Consider the following 23,833-nt stretch of genomic DNA (forward strand, 5'->3'; position numbering starts at 1 on the left):
ATATTTGAGCCAATAATTGTACATGTGAATCTGTAGTGGTCGTTAGGGCGGTCGCTATTGAGCTGATCATACCATGCTATATTTAAAGTAATAAGACTTTCTGATATGTGCTTAAGTCTGTCCATGCGTAAGAGAACATTATTTCTCATTATTTCCTGTTTAGTGAGGTACTATTATTACTATTTATCAATCCCAAGGTATAAGACAAAACTATAAAGTACACCACCATTGGTTAATGCTTACTATGGCAGAACAAAATACATCTATGCTACAGAAACAAGGAAAGTTGATGTCTTTGAAATGGAATTGCCTTGTTTGAACAGGGCACAATTACAGTCATTAATCACTGTGATTTTAAAATTGAATTGCTTCTTCTTCTCATTTTACTGAGTCTACTTCAAACACTGTGAAAATGAGTCTGACTTATCGGGCATTAACATTACTGTCTTTGAAGGGCATTATAGGCTCAGATTTTCAGGCAAATAAAGCAAGTGATATAATGAGGAATCTAGTGATTGCAATGATTCTGTTAATACTAAACCATAGACTGTATATTAATCCAGTTTATTAGAGAGCCTTTTTAACATTTCCTGTTTTTCTCTTTAGATAACAGAGAAATACCACTGCAATGAAGCTAGAGCCTATCTACTGCAGAAGAAAGGAGATGTTCAAGGAGCCTTTGCTGTCTTGTTAGAGGTGACTACAAAACACCACTCATAATTAGTTTATTGATTAGATTTATTTTAAAACATAAATACCATAACTCTAAGTTGTTGTGAGTGACATACCTGCCATCAATATACAAGCATGTCAGTATGGATATGAGTGTTATTTGAAGTTGTTAAGTAGAAATAGAAGTTTAAATTTGGCTGTGAAGAAGAAATGTGAATTTATATAAAACAATAATTGCTTTAGATATTAAACACATGAAGTAAATGTTTATGTGGCTGCAATTTCATGTAGTTTTATTGTCACTACATTCTTTTACACTCCCTCTGAAGACACTGAACCAAAACTATGTCTCCTCACTGCTGAGAGTGACGGAGGAGTTGAAGGAGAAAACAGAGGTCAGAATAAGGACGAGGAAGACAGTGAATCAACGCTAACAAGAGTAAAGGATTCACTGAACGACATCATCGTCTTCTGTCATCAAAGTTGTCAGAACCTTGACCAGCCACAGAGAGAGGTATATTGAATTTACACCGATTAGGCATAACATTATGACCACCTGCCTAATATTGTGTTGGTCCCCCTTTGCTGCCAAAACAGTCCTGACCTGTTGAGACATGGACTCCACGAGACCACTGAAGGTCTGCTGTGGTATCTGGCACCACGATTCTTGCAGCAGTCCTGTAAGTTGCGAGGTGGGGCCTCTGTGTATTGGACTTGTTAAGCACGCCCCACAGATGTGATAATGGATTGAGATCTGGGGAATTTGGAGGCCAAATCAACAACTGAAACTGGTCATTGTGCTCCTCAACAACTGTGCTTTTTGTGGCACAGCGTATTATCCTGTTGAAAGAGGTCACAGCCATCAGGGAATACTGTTCCCATGAAAGGGTGTACATGGTCTGCAACAATGCTTAGATAGGTGGTACATGTCAAAGTAACATCCACATGGATGGATGGACCCAAAGCTTCCCAGCAGAACATTGCACAAAGCATCACACTGCCTCCACTGGCTTGCCTTCTTCCCATAGTGCATCCTGGTGCCATGTGTTCCCCAGGTAAGCCACACACCCAGCCATCCATGTGATATAAAAGAAAAGGTGATTCATCAGACCAGGCCACCTTCTTCCATTGCTCCATGGTCCAATTCTGATGCTGACGTGTCCATTGTTGGTAGTTTTGGTGGTGCATAGAGGTCAGCATGGACACCCTGACTGGTCTGTGGTTATGCAGCCCCACACACTGTGATGCATTGTGTATTCTGACACCTTTCTATCAAAACCACTTCAGAGCAACAATAGCTCATCTGCTGCATTGGACCACTCGGGCCAGACTTTCCTCCCCACATGCTTCAGTAAGCCGTGGCCGCCCATAACCCTGTCACCGGTTCGCCACTTTTCCATCCTTGGATCTCTTTTAATAGATACTGACCACTGCAGACCAGGAACACTCCACAAGAGCTGCAGTTTGGAGATGCTCTGACCAATTGTCTAGCTTTCATAGTCTGGTCCTGGTCAAACTGGCTCAAATTCTTACACTTGCTCATTTTTCCTGCATCTAACACATCAACTTTGAGGACACAATGCTCACTTGCTGCCTAATATATCCAACCCACTAACAGGTGCCCTGATGAAGAGATAATCAGTGTTCTTCACTTCACCTGTCAGTGGTCATCATGTTATGCCTAATTGGTGTATAATACTATATATAAAAATAATACTGACTATGTTTGTTTGGTAATGAGGGACTCTAATCACAACCTAATCATTGCTTTATGTTTTACAGTCTCTCTGGTTTCCACTTCTGGACTCCATGATGGCTTCTCAGAAACAAGTGAAAGGCCACAATGCCAAACACATCTCTGACGGTAAACATAAACATGTAGAATTCCTTGTATTAATACACATGTGACCAAAGGTGATGTAAGGTTTTTGGCTCGAGTCTGTCATGTAAGCTAAAGGCACTAGTTTGTATCAGCAGATCTACACTACCCAGCGGTAGAAAACTCTGATATGACATATATCTTTTATTTAGGTCATGATCAAAGGCATCTCTGCAAACATATTTTATAAATGAACATACTGTACTGAATCACTGATGTCATTGCCTGAATCAGTGGGCAATGAGGAAGTTTATGTTTTACTTCACTCGATGAAGCGGTCATGACAAGTTTTGTTCTGTTGAAAGTCTAATCTTGGCAACGGTAGTAACACTGATAATGCTGTTAAGATGCTATTAATCGTGTATTTTTATTTTCTTAGTGCTAAAGGAGCTGACGATGGAGGTTCTCAACTGTATGAGCAGCTTTATTTCTTTGCCTGCCATAATTCAGCAAATATTGCAGGTGTGTATGCTTCACTTTGTACATCCTTTTGTCATCTACTTTAAAGGGATTCTTTAATTATTGGTAACACATAGTTCATGTTGCTTAGATTTAAAACATATAAAGAAGTCTTCCTCTGAGGTACAGACAAGCAAATGATTCAGAGTTATCAGTGGAAATCTGAGGTTCTTTCACAGTTTCGAAAATACAAAGGAGATTCCAGGCATCAACCTTTATTGATAGCTCTAAAAAAGAATAAAGTGCTTGGTGTTTACCACAAAACTACAAGATTACACTTTGCTAAAGAACATGAAAAGAAGCCTGCATTTCCCATATTTTGATATCATGCCTATAATCTAGCCTTGGCTGCCTCTTGTACTAATGAAGGCATGCAGGCCTCAAAAATGCTGAAGAAAGTAACATGAATTAAAAAGTGTGAAATGTGGATCTACCTTTAATAAATATGCTAACATTTCTGTCCATACAAACCCAGAGAACTAGTTCTAAAGAACTACTCTCCAAAGATGGTCTAAGTGAAGGAGCTTGCTATTCTGTGTTTAAACATGGAGCCCAGTTCACTGATATGAAAACTGATACACAGATAGTGCTTGTTGTTGGAGTACATTCATTTTGTTTTATTTTTTTAATGGGATTTGTTGCCTTGAATCAAGATCTAAAATATCCCCTGCCATTTCCTTTAAAGCCTCTGAGTAGGTTCTGACTTTTAGGGACAAAAATGACACCGTGGCAGACAGCCGTGCACATTTCTATACTGTACACAGAGCATACTAAATAAATAACAATAGAGAAGACCATCATACATCAAATGAAAAACATGTTGGTAATGCATGTGAGATACTGTACATAACTTTCAAGTGAAGCCTGTCTTGTTAGAATATATAATGAATATCTTTCATAAATGTGCAGTGTTTAAATCTTTGCTGTCAGTGATGCAGTCATCACACGTGATCATATCTGCTGGCTTGTGTCTACCAGGACCCCGTCTATGGCAGAGGGAAGTTAGCAGAGATTCAAGGCCTCATTCTGGGGATGCTGGACACTTTTAACTATGAGCAGGTAAAGCTGTGTGTGTGTTCTATCATAATAATGGCTGAAACCTTCCTTCCTCACTGACAGACATGTTTAGTTTACAACCAAATCCTAACTTTTTTACTGAATGACTTACTGCACTGCATCCTGTCATATCTGTGTATGTGTGGGTTGTCATGTTCATTATTGCTCTTTGTGCCTTTTTAATTGCCCCTAGGCGATGAAAAAATGCGTGTTGAATTGAAGTTAATTTAACTGAACCCTAACTAACGACTCCATCGTCAAGCTTCTAATGTTTTTCCATGTTTTTCTTGGTTTATGTGGCACAGCAGGAGAACCGATCTGCATGTTTACTTCTGATCAGTGAATACAACACTGGTCATCTGTACAAATCTAACTATTTCAACTATTTTAACAATTCTCTTTTAGACATTACTCGAAACAACCACCAGTCTGTTGAACCACGACCTCCACTGGTCCCTGGCTCACCTACGTGCTGCCGTCACACGAGGACTCCACCCACGTCAAGACTACTGTAACATCTGCCTCCAGCACTACAAGAGGAGGCAAGATTCAGCAGAGGAGATCATTGTGTTCAGGTAAGATGACACTGGAGATGCTGATTGGCAACATTAGATCCCAAATAGCTTGTTTGTGTTTTTTATAACTATATATTTTTTTAACTGTATGAGACTATGGCAGAACTATAAGGAGGAGGAATGAAGTCTAAAGCAATATCCCACTCTTGTCTAATGATGATGGTGGATGAGAAAGAAAATCTTCAAATGCAATCATCAAGTTTAGATTGGCTCCCCCATTATTAGTACTAATTTCTAGGACAGTGTCAAAAATCTAAAGATATGGGTCACAGGGTTACTACTGCCTAGTAGTAGTAACTAGGTAGTAACTAGGCTTAATATATATAAACAGTATAAACAGGTAATAATATGAGTTTGTTTGTGTCCTGTCAGCTGTGGCCACCTGTACCACTTTCAGTGCCTGCAGCAGAAGAACTGTGGGTGGGGATCTGCTGCAGAGGTCCAGCAGCGGTGGAGGTGCTACAAGTGTTCCTCCAGTCAGGGAGGAAGGAGTGGAATTTCCTCTGAACCAAAGAGAAGCCGCAGCACATCTCTTGCTCAGGTGTGTGTTTGCTCTTCCACTGTGGCGCCACTAGTGGAGTGTGTTGCTGTTAAAAAGTTACAGAAGTTACAGGCTAGCTACAGTGTGCTTGCTAACTAGACGACTGCAGCTCCCTGGAGTCTAAAGAAGATAAAAGTCACTGTTTGTCTCTGTCTGTTCACTGTGAAAACATCTGTAGGCTGTTTACTCACTAGGCTGATTATAGTGCCCCCTATCATTTTTGGGTTGAAGACATATTTTCAGGTAATTCACATGTGACTAGAGTGTATGTGTTTGATTTTATTAAAGGGTATTTGTATATATTTAAGTTTGATGACAGAAAAATGACAGCACTGGAACAATGTATTTCAGATAATCTGAGGATCTTTTAAAATCCATTGCTAGACTCACAAGTACCTACAACTTCTTCCCCAAAGGCCTTAAAGTACTCTTTGCATTTGGCATGATGAAACTATGCACCTCTCCAGACCCTTGCTGTCAGAGATTAAATAGCACAGAGTCTACCTGTCACTCCTTAAGGTGCTTTGAATCATTGGCACCCAATCTGCGACCACTGATTTTAATTTTATAGATTTCATGGTGTGATAAATGTAAGTGTTTACTTATTATTTTTACAGGACTGACCAGGTTTTTTTTTCTTTTTTTGTTTTTTATTTGGAAAAATCAACAAAAAATAACAACAAAATGGCAGTGGCCAGTATAAATATGCGCTGTTTCAACTATGATCAATCAAACTTTAATAATGAATTATTTTCAAATGTGCAGATTGTATCCATCAACACAGTCCAAACTGTGCGGCAAATGTTATGTACTCTGGGATTATTATTACTAAATGAAAAGATGAGCCTCTGACATTTGCATAATGGCATTATTGCACTTCCAATATCTGGGGTTATACCAAAGGATTTCAGGTCACAGCAGCTGTAGAAGCTCTGTTGTTACTTGCGTGGCGGCACCTTAAGTTCATGCTAAATGGATTTTGTTACAATCAGAATGCTACTTTCAATCTAAACTTTAAGAATGTCTTACATTATCCACCAATCCTGACACAACCTTTTCTCTGTGCCTCAGACTCATCTTACATCAGTGCATCATGACGGAGGAGCGGTGGCTCACAGGAAGAAGGTAAGGTTTTATCAGGTCCCAGGAGGCCATCAACAAATACACTGCTGTGAAAAAGTATCAGCCCCCCTACAGAAGTCTTCTATTTTTGCATATTTGTGACACATGAATGCTTCAGATCATCAAACTAATTTTAATGTAAGACAAAGATAACCCTATAAAACACAAAATGCAGTTTTTAGATGATGACTTAAATTGTTGAAGGAAAAATGTTGTTCAGCCACACCGTGCTCTATGTGAAAAAGTAATTGCCCCCTGAGCTACCAAATGACCAAATTCATTTGGCAACTGGGTTCAATTTTCCCAGCCACACCTACATATGATTCCTGCCAGGCTTACTTAAATAGAACCTGTCTGGTATTGGGAAGTAACTAAAGGGCCTCAAAAAGCAGCACATGATGCCACGTTCTAAAGAGATTCAGAAAGTGACGCCAAACAAAGTCACTGACATTTATCAGTCTGGAGAGTTACATAGCTATTGCTAAGGGCCATTGCTGGAACTCAAGAGAACCACAGTGAGAGACATTATCCGCAAATGGAGAAACATGGAAGAGTGGTGAATCTTCCCAGGAGTGGCCGGCTGTCCAACATTTCTCCAAGAGCACCTTGACATCGAATCCAGGAGGTCACAAAAGAACCCAGACGTGTATCAAAAGATCTGCAGACCTCACTGGCCTCAGTTAAGGTTCATCTACATGGTCCAACAATGAGGAAGACACTGGGAGAAAATGGATCCATGGGAGACCTGCAAGGATCAAACCACTACTGACCAAAAAGAACATAAAGGTTCATACCAACAGTGAACCATGGTAATGTGATGGTTTGGAACTGCTTTGTTTCCACAGGACCTGGATGACTTGTTATAACTGATGGACTGATGGTCACCTAAAGCACACAAGCAAGTCCACCTCTGAGTGGCTCAAAAAGAGCAAAGTGAAGGTTCTGGAGTGGCCAAGTCAAAGTCTGGACTTGAATCCAATTGAAATGCTGTGACAAGAGCTTAAAAGGACAGCTCATGCTCAAAAACCATCTAATGTGGCTGAATTTAAACTATTCTGCAGAGAAGAGTTTGCCAAAATCCCTCCATGACGATGTAAAAGACTGATCACAAGCTGTAACAAACATTTAACTGTGGTTGTCACTGTCAAGGCTGGAAAGCCGGTCATTAGGTTCAGGGGGAAATTACTTTTTCACAGGACTGATACAGGTTTTCAATAAATCTGCATTTTGTGTTTTGTGAGTTATCTCTGTCTAATATTCAATAACTATTAGTTTGATGATCTGAAACATTTAATTCTGACAAATAGGCAAAAACAAAAGATTTCTGTACAGGGGGCAAATACATTTTCATGGCACTGCAGCTTCACATTATTATATGATGTATCCATCACAGCACAGATGTATATTATATATACATTTTATTGTATATACATATATATATGTATTTTTTTTCTGGAGGTTTTTTTTTTTGTTTGTTTGTTTCTTTTCTTTTTTCATCTTTTTTTGAGAGGAGTAGGGGATGAGGAAAGAGTAAGAGAAGAAAAGGCGGGAAAGGAAAAAAAAATGTTTGCTGTAATTTTTGTAACCAAAAAATAAACCATTCATTCATTCATCATTCATTCATTCACATTCAAGACAGCTGGTGGCCCACCTTCCTTGGCTCTGCAGGTGATTAATATGCTGCAGTATAGAACTTCTCTCCAGCAATTTCCCCTCAACATTTTTACATGACTTTTATAACTCCCAGTTTAACAAAACTTGGGACATAATCCTAGGAAGGAATCATTTTGAAATCAAGAGAAGTACTATAAAAAATTTCCAATTCTATTATTTCTACCAGTCAAATTAAAAAAAAAACATCTTATATGGTTTTTGTGAAAATAGGACACCGTTTTCTGAAAGATGAAGCTGCAGTCCAGAAACTTTGATACATTCTAATCTGGCTGTTGTAAATCCAGCATGAATCTAATCAACTAAATATGAGCATAATTAAACTAATATTCAACACAGTGCTGCTTTCTCTTCTACCTAATTAGATGCCATTTTGCACTTTGTATGCAGTGTTACAAATGAAATCTTAATATTAATGCCTTGACTGCGTTGCTTGTGGTTGTTTGTTGTGGACCAGGTGTTTGTTGAGGCAACGTTGGACCTTCAGCAGGAGCAGTCCTGGGATCAGATACGTTCTTTATACCAAGGACCATCCAGGGTATTAATCTAAATATCTCACATTGTATCCTGAAAATGTTTGGCTTTGCATTGCTTGAACACTAACCACTGACAATGGAGGGCGCTGTTTTCTGCTGACTCATGTGATTGCTGAGGCACACAAAGCGACCCACCTGTGTTTTTGTGATCTTTAGGCGGTTTGGCATATAAGGGCTGAAACAAAGATGCATCAAGCAATACAGTGTACCAAGAGATAGCCCGCCGTTTCATTCCCAGTTGCTTACAGGAGCATACACAGAAGATTGCATGCTATTAGACGAGGATGCCCAGTTCTGCAGCCTTGTAGCCTGCTGAAAGGATCCTATAACCTTCTTTTTTTATTTACAACTTCCTACAATGTCTTGTGTCTGTCTGCTGGACTGATGAAGCTCTGAGGCTCAGATATGATGGAAAAGATCCATTAAAAAAATGATACATCTGAACCAACTTCTATGTACTTCAAAGACCTGGAACTCTGGAAATATTCACAGTATGGAAGTAGAACTGTGATCATTAAATATTCTTAAATTGTGAATTTCAATCTTTTGATTTTGTGGTGACCAACATCTGTATCTGCCCAGAGAAACTTAACATCTTTACTCCTTGTATATGTTCATAAAATCATTAGGATCTGATGGAAACTTTTCTGTGCCCTTCATGGCTGTTTTATTTCTGGAGGTATTGATCTCCTTCCATGTTAAGACATTTTCTGGGGATGAAAATAGAAAAATTCTCAGGTTTGAAACATACAAAATTAGCAAAATTCAGTCAAAGTATTTAACAGAACTTAGTTGTTGGTCCCAAATAATGAACACGTAAACCTTAAACCAAACTTGAAGGTTTTTTTGCTTTGACACATCCAGACTGTCTGGCTCAATCTGGAAACCATTTAACAGATTAAAGAGGAACAGGATGAACTCAGCACCAGTCTGAACTAGGAGGACCCAGAGCCTCCACAGATGACAGAGGAACAGGATGAACCCTGCACAGAGAGGCAGATTTTTATTTTATTATTTGAAAAGGTTGATGGAAACAACAAAATTTGGGGAAAAAAAGCTCCCCAATTTTGTAAAAAAAAAAGTTACTACAGCATTAAGGTGTTTCTTGAAGGTTTTGAAAAAGAGGTAACGTGCATAATGGATGATGGAATCACCTTTTTCCATTGACTGCGTTAAAATTGTGTGTCTTTGCGACTGAGTGAATTGAAAAATCAGTGTGTGACCGTTTTCATTTCTCTCTCTTCCAGTTGTCTATCCTTTCAGAGCTCTCCCACGGTCACAGCCATGGGAAAACTGGCTTTCTAAACACAGCACTATCAGGAGCAGAGAGTTTCCAGCTAAAACTCTCTCCTCCCCCTCTTTTTGAAGAATAGCACCATGACCCGTTGAGGGGGGAAAAAAATGTATTTCATTTGTCCTGATGTCTTTGTATGATTGGTTAACGGCAGAATCTACTTGAGTGGAAATTGTAGTTGTCCACTGCTTTTTTTATAGTGTATGATCTGATGTTGTATTACTTTCCAAATGTTTGTTTTAAAAAGCTGTTTAATATAGATAATATTGACTCTGATAATTCTAATCAGTGCACTTTTAATTTCATCAGTTGTTGATGTACTACAGCTCGCTGAACCTTTGTAACATAACCAAGAATCACCTAACAGAACTGCAAAGAATGTCAACGCCTTATTTTGCTTTAACATTCAGGATTGTTTATTTACCTGGAGGTACAAGATGCATCTCACACTACAGCCAGACTGGCTGTTGAGATTCTGAACTCAACAAATTCAATCATTTTAATAAGGAACACTCAGTGGAGGCCTGTTTTGCACTAAGAGGGAGTTTCGTTTTATTTTTAAAGAACAGGACAGGTAATTTACCTTGATGATGGTTAGTCTATATTATCTAGTTTTATGGGTTACTGGATTCTTAAAAGTAACCTGCTTTAAACTCTGAGTTTTGAGACTTTTCAGACAGAAAACTGGAAGAAATCAAAATCCAGTTTATTAGATGGTTATCACTGAACCCATTTTTTGTTGTTTAAATTTCACCTTTTTCATGAAATCCAGATTTAGTGAGTTTACTGTTTGAACGAGCTACAAAGGAGGATTTTTGACGTTGTGCTCTAAATATTTGGTGACTCCGCTAAATAAATCAACAGACATGCTGTATTAACCTTACACATATGAGTTGTGTGTGTATGTTTATTTCTATGTATTCTGCCCGTCATATTTTTTTGTCAATATAAGATAAGATCCAATTTATCAAAACATGCAAAACTTAAAGTGCATGTACCTCTGGAGGGTGAAGGACTGAAAGGACCGACCAATATTGCCATTCATTTTCAAATACAGGTATAAACTGTGAAGTGCCCACAGGGATAAACGTCTGAAACTCCACATCAGTCATCAGGGGAACTGAAGAGGCCTCTTCAGTGAAAGGTGAAGCATTTTTAAAACCAAAAAGAGAAGTCCATTTGCTCTGAACTGATACTCCCACAATTACCATGACCTGAATAACTGAGAATCTACACAGACATGAGTGCTACAACATTTCTTCAGTTCTGACTGCTAGGTGTTTAAGGTCACTCAAGCTCCCTGAACTGGAGGGATGAAGGAAGCCATCGATGTCAAACTGGAACAGCTATCGCTAAACAGAGGAGGTGTGTCTGCATTAGCTGTGTGAGCTGGAGTGACTATGAACATGTGGGTCCGTGTATATTTTGGTAATTGGATTTTCCGTTCTAAAGCAGGTATTGAAAAACAAAAAAACGAGTGGTTATTTGATTTTAGTTTTAAAATATAAAAATAGAAATACAAGGCGTTTTTCCTTTTCATGATCAAAAAGTGATATACGAAATTTTAAAAATGCTTTGATTTTCATTTTATATTTACAATAACAAAAAATAAAATCAGTAAGAGACTACACGGATTACCCTGCTGCTTGTTGGATTTCTTCAGACTCTGAGGGGCTACAAGACAAAGTTTCCCAGTTATGTGGCCTCGTATCATATTTTTATTTAAATGATATAATGTCATGAGATATTCCACAAGGCAACACAATTCACTGACTTCATAATTAACTTGAACGGTGGTTTGAAGACAAAGCTCAACATCTTGTACAGTTTCGTTGTCCTCATTTGTCGTTTCAAACCCCGAGCTCGTTTTAGTGAAAAAGTCTACAGTTTCAGCACATTTGGCTGCATGTGTTTCCAGAGCGTTCCACTTTTTAATTCTTGCTTTCTTCGCGCCACCCTTGCTCATTCTATTTTCCATCTTTCAAACACCTCAGACTGTGGAGAAGTTTTTTCCACTTAGATGCTGTTCTGACACAGAGCCAGCAGATGTCACTCTTCTGGCTGTCAAATACTTGGAAGCAGTGTGTCAAAGTGGTTCACTGCTTCATGAAGCTTCCATCTCACTTTCACTAAAGAAGTCACCATTGCCTAGACACGTGTGTAAATACACAGAGAGAACTGATGGTTTTTGCTGCTATGTGTGACGCTGCAGGTGTTTATTAAAGTCAGAGGAAATAATCTGATGACCAGCAGCTGTGGGCAGAAAACAGGACTGAAGGAGGTGTAAGAATGTTTCTGCAAAATCCCAGAATTACATTCAGTGCAAACTGAGCATTATTGTTTCAGACATGAACCTGACACGTGTCAGATTTGAGGCACATTAGTATCTGGACTTTGACAGACACTAAGTCAATGTGTTATGTAATAGGTACCTGTTGGGGGTGCTGCGATACCTGGACACAACCCGGGTCTGATGTACTCTGCCTGGGTGTCCTGGGTGACGGAGTGTGATGTCGAAAGAGCCAAAACAGTCCAGGAAGCATCACTGATGATGTGTTCAGGGGCATCAACTGTGTGCTGTATCTACTTCAGATGCGCCGCTTTGGATAAAAGCGTCTGCTAAATGAAAGTGTTGAACTGTAGTAAACAGCATACGACACAAGGGAGAACCAAAACAGGCAACAATGCATAACAGTTGGTTATGTTGCACAGCTCAGGATGTGAGCATCTCTAATGACTGACCACACACACACTGAGGATTTCAAATCTGCAGTTTTCATTCTGAAACAATCTACAGGACCGAAGCACTTAAACTGCTCCTCCTATTGCAACAAAAACTAACTTTTCCGCCTGGAACACATCCAGGGACTGAATGCGTCCTGTCATCTAGGACAAGGATGCAGCATGAGCAGGGATTAATCAGAATAGAACAGAATAGCCACTTTATTGTCAACCACAACAGACACTAGTTGGTGCACATTATGACTGAATTTCAGATACAAACGGTTAACTTTAGTGTATTTACTCCAAGTAAACTCACAACCAGCAGTATGTTCAAATGCTGTGCAGTTTTAAGATGGAGTCCAGGTGTTTGTGAGAAACCAGTGTTTTGAAAGCACATTTTTAAAACTGATTTAGTTTGAGAACCATAACACATGCTCTCCAAAAATAAATATAAAAGGAAGGGTGCATTATGTTACACTTTTAAACAAACAGATACAGTTCTATTGTGTTCTTTTGTTTTTTATTTGAGGATCTCTCTTTTTGCAGTATGATCAGATCAAGCATGTGGTGCCCGTGTGGAGGAAAAAAAGTTGTTGGGAAGTTAAAAAAAAACTTCTGGTTGGGTTGAAGGTAGAGAGGAAGGAGAGAACATGAAGACTTTGGAGGTCACTGAGGCCGATAACAGCAGATCAGAAACATGCAGCTCCAGATCCAGAGAAACCTGCAGAGGACAAAACACAAAGTCAGTGACATATCTAACTGTATGAAGACAAAGAGGAGAGGAGAGAGGGAAATCCTCCAGCAGCCTGGGCTGGAAAATGAACATTTTGAGAAAAACTGAGTCTAACAATGAGCTAACTGCAGTTGAAGCTGTCATTCACAGCGTCTGCATGGATATTTAAGTCACCTGTTATCATGACTCTGTCTGTACTGAGATAAAATCAGTGAAGAACTCTGAAAATTCAGATAGAAACTCTGAGGGAGAGGCAGGTGGGAGATGAACAACTAACAGAACTTAGAGACATTACAAAGGTTAACTGCACCAACGGACTCAGTGATGGTGCATTTTAGTGTTCAAAGTCACCTTTTCATTTGGTGTAATAACAAAAATATCAGGATATCATAGAGTTTGACTGAAATTAGACCTGTGCTGTGATGTATACATCATCTGGAGCTCTCACTGCAACATGACAGTGTCTTCTCAATGACTTTATCTGTATAAGCAATGAATTTGGGGAGTTTGGCGCATGCTTTGGACCAGGCTTCTGATTGTGGGTTGGGAACAGCCCATACGCCTGGCTACATCACTGTAGCTCAAACCGGCCTCCACCATACCCAGTGCCCGGAGACGTCGTTCATGTGATAGACGCGGCATGATGCTGTTCACTGGACTAACAATGGTGGCCTCTTTTGGGCCTTTATATAGGCCTTCAAAACCCATTCTCAAATTGTGCAGATACTCACTGAGTATTGCTTGGTGTGTATTTGGTTCACTTTTGCAAAGTGACCAACCCATGTGCAATGAATCATGACAAAATGACAACTCATCATTATCTCAACTACCAGGGCACTAGATCATCAGTAAATCCACAATGAATAATTACAACCCCCCTACAAGAATTCTGCGTACATTTCTACCTCAAAATTTCTATTGACTGTCAGTATACAAACACAATAAACACAATAGTATTAGATTTAGTCTTTGTATCACCTTTTGCGTCACTGTAATAATCGTCCCCTCTGCCATAATCTGGATTCACTTCATGGGCTGTTCCTTGTCTGCTTTCTTGATCTGATCTTTCATAAGATCGGGGGTCTTGGAGAGATGGCTCTAAAGACAGCAAAAAGAGAGAAAACTTTAATTGACTCAGAGATAAATAATTACATCTGAGCTAAATTACTTCACATACTCATATTAACATTAAGTTTCTAATTAGCCAGTTTATTTGATAAACTTACCTTGTGTTAATTGCACGGTCTCTCGAGTCATGCACTAGTCCTGGATCTGCCTCCCGTCATCTCTGGTCCATCCTGTCTGAATCTGCTTGATGTCGTTGAAGCACCAGTTCTTTAAAACAAAAAAAAGAGATACAGATGTATTTTTCAATTGATTCTGACATCACTACATTTTGTCAGACTGTGATGTGCTACATGCTAAATCCCTGCAGTGTCTGTTGGATCATTCTTTCTTAAGCACATTTAAATTATCAGTGCATCCGGTAAAGTCTCAATAAAGTTGTTCTTTCTTCTCCTCAGAGGCTGGTCGTCGTCTCTGGCTTCATCTCTGTTGGGGCTCGGTCACCCTGAACTGTGACATTGTCACTGTGGACTCCACTGTGGGTCCAGGGTGGGATACAGATGCACATGTTGCTTCTCTGTGACATGCCGTCTGCATCCTGTTCACCTTCTGACAGAGCGGAGCTTCACTGTAAGGGGGGCACCACAGGAGGTTTCCCACAATCCCCCCCAGATCCGCCCACACCTCTGACGGGCACCCTGACCAGAGTCCCACCGACAAGAACCGAGCTCAGACAGAATCACACAAAATACAATCGAAGATAATTCATTCAAATAAAGTTGGAATAGATCTGATCAGACATAATCACAAGAGATTCATTCAAATAAAATCTGACCAGATCCCATTCAGAAAATCACACGGAGCTAAAATGCTTAAAATAAAACAGGGTAAATTTAATAAAATGAAAGGTTTGTGAACCTTCTTACCTGGAGGTTGGCTGGCAGCAAGTCCAGCAGCCCTCTTAGGTAAGGCAGGAGGTATCTGGGGAGAGAAACTCACACACTGGTTAGTAAAAAAATGCTAAGAGGGACCTCCTGCATGTTTGTCACCAATCTGTATGTTTGTCAGGAGGTCCCTCAACAGAAAAACTTGGAGGGGAAGAAGAATGTAGGCAACCCCCGAAGAAGAAGATAGATAGATAGGACAGAGAGGAGGAGGAGATAGGAGAGAGAAGGGGAGGGAGAAAAAGAAGGGTGAGATCAGAAGGAGGAGGAGGAGGAGAAAGGACAGAGAGGGGGAGGGCTCCCCTCCCTTCCCCTCTCTCTCCGATCTACTCTCTCTCCTCCTGATCTTCTCACCCTTCTTTTTCTCCCCAAAAAGAAGGGTGAGATCAGAAGGAGGAGGAGGAGGAGATAGGACAGAGAGGGGGAGGGCTCCCCTCCCTTCCCCTCTCTCTCCGATCTACTCCCTCTCCTCCTGATCTTCTCACTCTTCTTTTTCTCCCCAAAAAGAAGGGTGAGAAGATTAGAAAGAGGAGATAGCAGAGAGAAGGGGAGGGAGAAAAAGAAGAGTGAGAAGATCAGGAGAGTGAGAAGATCAGGAGGAGGACGAGAACCTCTCCTCCTCCTGATCTTCTCCTGATCTTCTCCTGATCTTCTCACTCTTTTTTCCTCCCTCCCCCTCTCTCTCCCATCTCCCGGATGAAGATGAATGGGAGGGTGGAGGTGGAGGTGGAGTTGAAGGTGAAGGTGGAGGTGAAGGTGAAGGTGAAGGTGGAGGTGAAGGTGGAGGTGAAGGTGGAGGTGAAGGTGAAGGTGGAGGTGAAGGTGGAGGTGAAGAAGAGGGGGAGTAGGAGGGGGAGAGAGGGTGGTACAGGGGAAGAGGAGGGGAAGGAGAGATGGGGGGAGAAGAAGAAGGAGAAGAGATGGAGTGAGGGAGGGGAGAAAAAGAGGGGTAGGGGATAAAAGAGAATGACGGAGGGTCATTCAGAAAACGGTAAAGACGAGAGGAAAAAGAGTTGGAGGGAGGAGGAAAGGAGAGGGAGTTAGGGACACGAGAAAAAGCAAGGTGATAGGGGGAGGAGGAGGGGGAGGAGAGAGGGGAGAATGTGGGAAGAGGAGAGAGGGGAGAGTAGGAGGGGGAGGGGAGGAGGAGGGGGAGGAGAGAGGGGAGAATGAGGGAAGAGGAGAGGGAGAGTAGGAGGAAGAGGGGGAGGAGAGAGGGGAGAATGTGGGAGGAGGAGAGGGAGGAGGTGAAGGAGAAGAAGAGCGAGAGGGAGAGTGAGAGGGAGAGTAGGAGGGGGAGTAGGAGGAGGAGAGAGGCCGGTACAGGCGAAGAGGAGGTGAAGGAGAGGGAGGAGGAGAGATAGAGTGAGGGACTGGAGAAAAAGCAGAGCGAGAGGGGGAGGTAGAGGAGAGAGGAGAGAGGGAAGAAGAGCGAGGACGCTTGGAGGGAGGGGGGAGGAGGAAGAGGAAGAGGAAGAAGGGGAGGAAGAGGAGGAGGAAGAGGGGGAGGAAGAGGGAAAGAAGGGGGAAGCGAGGGGGGAAAGCATGGAGGAGGAGGAGGAAGAGGAAGAGGGAAAGAAGGGGAAGCAAGGGGGAAAGCATGGAGGAGGAGGAGGAAGAGGAAGAGGGGGAGGAAGAGGAGGAAGAGGAGGGAAAGAAGGGGAAGCCAGGGGGAAAGCATGGACGATGACCTCCAGGGGGAGGTAGGGGAGAGAGTAGAGAGGGGGGAAGACAAGCGAGGACGCTTGGAGGGAGGGGGAGAGCATGGTGGAGGTGTGGGTGGAGGTGGAGGTGAGGGTGAGGGTGTAGGTGGAGGTGAGGGTGAGGGTGTAGGTGGGAGGTGAGGGTGAGGGTGTAGGTGGAGGTGAGGGTGAGGGTGTAGGTGGAGGTGAGGGTGAGGGTGTAGGTGTAGGTGGAGGTGAGGGTGGAGGTGAGGGTGAGGGTGTAGGTGTAGGTGGAGGTGAGGGTGGAGGTGTACTACACCTGGAGTCTCGCGAGAAGTCCGAAGTCCGCTGGAAACAGAAACAAAAACAACATTTCAACACAGACTCTCAGGAAACTGGAGCAAAGAGGTGAAGCTGCTCAAAGAGGGACGCTCAGGAGAACCTCAGAGGAACTCAGAGGGGAACATGTTGCTGCACCCTGAGTCTCTGATCGACTCCAGCTTCAGGGTTTCAGGAAGATGCTTCACATTTCTGCTCAGGGACTGATCCAGAATGAAAACTTCTCAACTAAAATCCTCACTTTGTTTCTTTAGTCAGCAGAGACTAAAAACCCACACAGCTCTGCAACGTCACAAACCAGCTCTCATGAATGCTCCTCGTTTTAGTTCTCCCTCGTTTCATATCTATTTCACCTTTTTTAACTCCAAATTTCATCTATACCATGCATCAAAATGCAAAAAACTCAATCTATTTTACAAAAATGATCTTTTAACAATAATAATACAGTAAACTACTGTGAATATAGATTAAAATATCTGTAAAGTATTTAAATTAAAATAATAATAAAGTATAACCAAATAATAATTATTGTATTACAGATTATATTTTCTGTAATACTACTACTACTACGAGAAAATAAGAAGAAGAAGAAGAATGTTTTAAAAAATAAATACAGATATTTGCTGTTCTTTTTCACTTGGACAGTACACTATTCCACTATTTGTAACGATAATAGTACAGTAAACCACTGTGAATATGGGTTAAAAAATAATGGAAACAGGAAATATCTGTGATGCATTTAAATAAAATTTATATTAAAATAACCATAATATTAATCATTGGATTATGTTTTAAATTGTCTGTAAAACTATAACAAATTATTATTATTATTTTGTTGTTGTATTTCTAATTAATTTTAAAAGTATTAATACAGATATTTAGTGTTATTTTCACTTGATCAATGCAGTATTCCACTATTTTTAATCAACAATAGCAAAACACTGAAATAACAAGAAAATTACAGTCTGTTGATTTAGGCATTAGTTACGTTTTTTTTAAAAATGTCTTTACAGTCAAAATGTGCATGAATATTATTTTTACTAGATCCATCCGTTCTCTATACACCGCTTTATCCTCACTAGGGTCGCGGGGGGTGATTTTTTTCTGTAATTGATGAAAACAGGACAAATCTGTAAAATAACCATTTTGAAATCATTTACCATTTGATTTCAACCCCCAATGTACAGAGATTTTTTTTGGCGAGGTCGTTCACATTTCCAACTAGAAAAGCACTCGGAGAGCGCAGACCTCCGCCAAGGATATTGACATTCCCATGGAACATTGTATTCACATACATTTATGCACGATTTAGAAATTGAAGTATTGTATTGTATTTTCATGGCGGAGGTAATAAAACTCGGATCTGTGTCGTTCAGACTGTCATGAAAAGATCAGATACAGGTCGCATAGGAGCAACAAAATCCGATTTGGGTCACTTGAGCCTGCAGTGTGAACATAGCCGAACAGTTCCATCGTCTCCATGGTTACCAATTTGGAGCATTGTATGAAAAATAGCCCAGTCGCCATATTGCTTTTTAATTTTTTGAAGCCAAATTATACAGATTTTTTTACACTGTTTTTCACTCAATATACACTAAAAATGAAATATTTCTTGAAACAAAAAGTCTAATTTTACGGCCAAACATCGTAAAAGAACAAACAACCATTTATAAAATACAGATCTTTGACGTTTTCTCAGTTAGCTAACACACAAATCATTTTACTGCTCTCAGCACATTGAAATGAATATTCACAATAAAATAAACAGAATTTTGCTTCAGAAAGTTTAAAAAGAGGCTCCGAGGACCTTCAGTGATTCTGGGATTATATTTAGAGCATTTTATAAAACGAAGCTCAATTATCATCTTGTTTCTGAAACTTTTTGACACCATTATTTACCCATTTTTAGTCCTTAACGTGCACGGAAAAATCGTCTAATTTTCGAACATTGTGAAATAACAAATATCAATTTATAAAATACAAATAATTGACGTTTTTCACAGTGAACATGTAAATTATTCATTTTACTGATCTCGGCACATTGAAATCATTTTATGAGAAATGGACCATTTTCCACCGATCTTTCCATGCTAAACAAACTAACAGTTTTATCAGCACATTCCCCTGTACGGTTATACAGCAAAACACAGTGTTCAGAGAAGATCAGCTGATGAGAAAAGCATAAACATAATTTTCTTACCTTCATGTTGACGATCCAAATGGAAATGGGAAAGTTCAAAGTTCGGCAGGCCTTCTTGCCTTCTGTTGCTATGGCTTAAATGATGCACACTGCACTGAAACAAAAACGTCGCCGGATTTGCATAAAAAATTACGACAGCGGTTGCGTGAAATTATGTTGTGCTTTGGTTTGAACACATATTCAACCAATATCCCCACGATTAATATATGCTATTAATATATGCATTATTATTTCACGTTAAAATCCTTTAGTCAAATCATGTTTCTTTTTCATTCTTGACCCATGTTATACATGCATCAAGCATTTGTATCAGACATGTGTTTATGTCATCTTGTTGGCGTTTCATTTGTTTAAATCTACAATGCATGATCAAGTTTTATATTCTATATATGATACAGTTCTACTGATGCAACCTAAATGACTTCTGCTGAAGCTATATTTGTGTTGACCTACAAAGCAATCAAAACACAGCACTCAATCATCAAACAGGCTGATTTAATATTTCTTACCTGTTTTAACAGTGAAATATTTCATCTCAAACAATGCATTTAATCTACAGAAATGTGCTCCTTCCACATTCAACTTAAAGCGCACATATGCAGAATTGAGGCTTCAAAACACTCCTTTGGGGACCTCAGATAACATGGTTAAAACCTTTAAAATGTCAAGTTTGCATCTCTGTTAAGACAATATGAACCAAGTGTTCAGCCAGTATACTTCACAACTATTAGGTAGGATTAGGATTACATTCAAATATGGAGTGACTTACAGCCACAAGAAATAAACATGTGAACAAAGACAGTCTGACCATCCAGACCGACCTTGTCTTTTTTTTTTTTTTAAACACAGTTAAGTGAAACACTTGAATAACAATTGCATAAACCTATCAATAGCAACTTTTTTTAAACAAACACTGCAAGACAACATGAGGCCCAAAGGCCAGTGCAAAATGGAAACATCAAACATCATAAACCAGTATTCAAGAAGTCCGTTTTTCAGGACCTGAGCTTTTTTGGAAAGGCTGCCCCCATCAAGCTCCATGATCACCATTTGGACCACTTCAAAAAACGTACTTCTGCTGAGGAGATAGTCCATGTTTAGGGCATACAGGAGTCCAAAGAGGAGGGCCAGTGGAACATTGTCCAGTTCTTGGAGGACTATTTGGTCTTCCAGGATGATTCCGATGTCATCTGCTTTGGACTGGGCCTCATGTTGTTTTGCAGTGAAGATTCCCACAGTGGTGTCTTCTGCGTAGTCCACAAAGATGGCTTTGCTGTTTCCCTACAATGACATAAAAAGTCAGTACACTTTAACAACTTCTGGATGCCACATATGAAAAAGTTGGAGTGATGCATGGTGTGGTAAATAGTAACGGCTGGAACAAGTGGGACAAACGGGTCGTGTAAATAAATCTCCAAGGAACATTCACAAGTTTATGGAATCTAAATAGAGGTAGAAGAAAAATCTGCACAACTAATTGGCTCTCAAACATTTTACTGCTTACACCACAGAGTGACGTTTCCGACCTTTGTTGTTCATTAAATGACAGATTAAAAAATATATATTTTTGGGGCTCAATATTTATTTTGTACACTGGCATTTGTTATTTCTGTAATATTTGAGCATTTCTACTTAAGTCGATGGTGTTTCATTGTGCTTCATGTTTATTGCAACTTGTCTTATTAAAGGTAAGGTTAAGTAAATTTAGAATACGGTTTACTGTCATTTTTATGTCAGAGTTACAACTTCAGTGCCTTAAAATGGTCTTCAGTATTATTGTTTATTGCAACATTTTTCAAACTTCAAAATTGTGTTATCTTGACAGAGGCCTAGTTCAAATCAAATATTGATTTTACTATTAATAACTGAAACATTGCTTAATTCACAAAAATATTTGACATGATGTAAATTCAAAGGCTGTTTTCTCAAAATGCATTTTCTCACACACTAGGAACAATATCTGCTCTCTAAGTGGAGCAAAACATGAAAACTCCATCCACATCCACCAAATATGGGCTCTTCATACCCGCTCAGAAAAATCCAGATTGCTGTTCATGTGTGACCACGAGCAACAGCACACACTGTTTTGGAGCGCAAACCTGCTAATAACACAAATATACAGTAAAATGGCAAAAATGGACTGGAACAGTAGACAGTACTATTAAAATGTCAGATGCATAGTTTCAGCAAAAAAGTTGCTTTAGTGTTTCAAGTAGAAACCTACAGACACCACATTTTCCAGTCTTGTACTTTAATATTTTCAAGTTGTGTGTGGTGTTTTTTTTAAATTGACTTTAATTCTAAAACCTGATTTATTGAGTTTTTACCCCCACAAATGAAGTGAAATTACATTTTTCTGTAATAACTAGTTTATTCAAAGACTAAATAATAATATCTAAAATCTCCATCAGGAATTTCCATTTCTATAAGCCAGAAACTTACAGTAAAAGTTTCAAATTGATCTTTACCTGCAATGTTTCACTGAAAGTAGGTAAGAATCAGTGTGAGTTCTCGACATGCAGCTTTAGGTAACCCGGGTTGAATTGTGACTGTACTGCCTTTTTTAATCATTAAGAGAGCATGCTGCTACATACACTACCTTTTAATACTTGAAACATGTTTCCATTATATGCAACCATGAATATTATACTCACCACATGCTCTTTAATCAGGCTGTCAGGGTCTTCGTTGAAGTAGACGCATAATGCCTTCAAAACGCACTCCCTCCCAGAACTGACATCTTCTTCCCTGGATGCTGAACAGATCTCAGTACCATTCCTAAATCATACAGTTCTATGCACAAAAACACACACCGCCTACTTCTAGCCATCTTTTCCTACTGGTCATCCTCTTAGAAAGTGACAGGAAGATTCAACCAACCACAGCAGATTAACTAGCTCTAGCTTCAGTTACATCTTCAAGTCTAAATAAACTCTGCAGCCAACAGTGGGAATGACGCTGTGAATGAACATTTTGGAGCACAGAACTGCTCAGAAAAGGTCTGCTGATGGATTAATGGAATTCAGAAATGTAGAAGACAGTTTTGTGTTTCATTTATGACAATATAATTCTGTATATGTAAGTACAGATTGGAGCACTTCAGCAGTAGAAGAAACAGGATTACTGAAAACAGAGTGAATGAAGTGAAACAGCACTTCAGATATGTTCTGATGAGGGAACAATGTCATAACATTGGTAAAAGCTCTAAAAAGTTGATGTTGCATAATGTCTCCTTTAACACCAAAAGCACCATTTTACAGACTGGACGCTGGGATTCTACATGGACTGCAGAAATGTCTTAATCGAAGTCTCTTTATTCCGTTATTTCCCCCATCACTTTTCTAAAAGGAAAACATATGCCTGGCTTCTTATGGGTTAAAACCACTTCTCTCTCCTCTTACGTCTGTCGTGTGTTCCATCAGCTGCTTCAGCTTCTTTCCAATTCGTCCTCCCTCTTCTGATACAAGGTTAGAAGTTTGTCAGACAAAATGTCCAGCTGAGAGAAGAAACAGGACTGGAGCGGAAACGTTGTCAATCTCTTGAACTCTGCATTACCTGAAATGAGACAAATGCATAGTACATAGTCATGTTCTTAAAAATGACAACAACCAGCTCGTCGTTGTCATAAACCGGGCTGGGGTCATGTGGCAGCATTCTACAGAGCTCATACTGGAGCTTACAATCATGGGCTTCAAGGGATTTAAAAATAAGACTTAACTGTAAATTTGATGTAATTCTAGCTTTTGATTAATATATAAACTATATTTTTCTGTGGCGATTAACCATTTCCTGAAATAAATCTCCAAATACAATATGGGCAATGATGAATCTATGTTTTTTGTTAGAAACCTAGCTCAACAAATCTGCCAAATGAGTCATTTCAACTGACAATTGAGACCTGTATGATTAAATAATAAAAACCAAATAGTTAATTTTTAGTTCAATTGCTCTTCAGACAGAATGCATTAGCTTTATGCCAGCTTTTTTTAATCCATGTGAATATGCCCTGAAATTACAGATATTAACCATAAACCAGCTCAAAAACATCTGGACTATGACAGTTAAAAGCCACATGAAATCTGTCACAAGAAATTAAGTGAATTGTGACAATAGGGCTGGTCGATTATAGGAAAAATAATAATCATGATTATTTTAGTCTAACTGAAATCAGTTATTCAGACTACTATTGGTCAACTTAAGTCTTTACAAAACAAAGCAAAATATATTCTTTGGATAATTAAAACAGTGGCAAATTACATCAAGTGTGTTCACTTTTGTAAACAAATGCCATGCCCTTGAACTACCGTAGAATCTGAGTGCACGCTTTGAGAGGGGGCAGAGCGTGTGTGGGCGCACATT

At 39.7% G+C, this 23,833-nt stretch overlaps 1 protein-coding gene and 2 long non-coding RNA genes across 4 annotated transcripts; 1 reads left to right on the top strand and 2 right to left on the bottom strand.

Annotated features, from left to right (window-relative positions):
• The first annotated feature begins 1,012 nt into the window (after positions 1–1,012).
• LOC127537584 (vacuolar protein sorting-associated protein 8 homolog) lies at positions 1,013–10,688 on the top strand. Its single transcript, XM_051960202.1, has 9 exons — positions 1,013–1,186; positions 2,455–2,536; positions 2,931–3,013; positions 3,989–4,069; positions 4,472–4,641; positions 5,014–5,182; positions 6,254–6,307; positions 8,433–8,513; positions 9,759–10,688. The coding sequence occupies exons 2-9, from the start codon at positions 2,482–2,484 to the stop codon at positions 9,882–9,884; spliced, it is 819 nt and encodes a 272-aa protein (XP_051816162.1). The 5' UTR covers positions 1,013–1,186; positions 2,455–2,481; the 3' UTR covers positions 9,885–10,688.
• A 1,660-nt stretch (positions 10,689–12,348) lies between these two features.
• Positions 12,349–15,461, bottom strand: LOC127537527 (uncharacterized). Of its 2 annotated transcripts, none has more exons than XR_007947244.1 (4): positions 15,254–15,461; positions 14,489–14,597; positions 14,241–14,360; positions 12,349–12,421 (listed from the first exon to the last, which is right to left on the bottom strand). It is a non-coding gene; the product is annotated as an uncharacterized LOC127537527 (long non-coding RNA). The 2 variants fall into 2 exon arrangements; XR_007947243.1 differs by lacking the exon at positions 12,349–12,421 and adding an exon at positions 12,691–13,250 and having other exon boundaries at positions 15,254–15,460.
• Positions 15,462–19,948: 4,487 nt separating this feature from the next.
• LOC127537631 (uncharacterized) lies at positions 19,949–22,431 on the bottom strand. The gene is made up of 2 exons (XR_007947365.1): positions 22,129–22,431; positions 19,949–20,755 (listed from the first exon to the last, which is right to left on the bottom strand). It is a non-coding gene; the product is annotated as an uncharacterized LOC127537631 (long non-coding RNA).
• Between the last annotated feature and the right edge of the window lie 1,402 nt (positions 22,432–23,833).

Source organism: Acanthochromis polyacanthus, chromosome 15 (genome assembly GCF_021347895.1).
Source record: "Acanthochromis polyacanthus isolate Apoly-LR-REF ecotype Palm Island chromosome 15, KAUST_Apoly_ChrSc, whole genome shotgun sequence".
In the NCBI taxonomy this organism is placed as follows: domain Eukaryota; kingdom Metazoa; phylum Chordata; class Actinopteri; family Pomacentridae; genus Acanthochromis; species Acanthochromis polyacanthus.

Coding starts and splice junctions, on each gene's coding strand:
- LOC127537584 (XM_051960202.1), top strand. CDS start 2,482: ATGATGGCTTCTCAGAAACAAGTGAAAGGCCACAATGCCAAACACATC. Junction 2,537..2,930: donor TGCCAAACACATCTCTGACG/GTAAACATAAAC, acceptor TTATTTTCTTAG/TGCTAAAGGAGCTGACGATG. Junction 3,014..3,988: donor TAATTCAGCAAATATTGCAG/GTGTGTATGCTT, acceptor TGTGTCTACCAG/GACCCCGTCTATGGCAGAGG.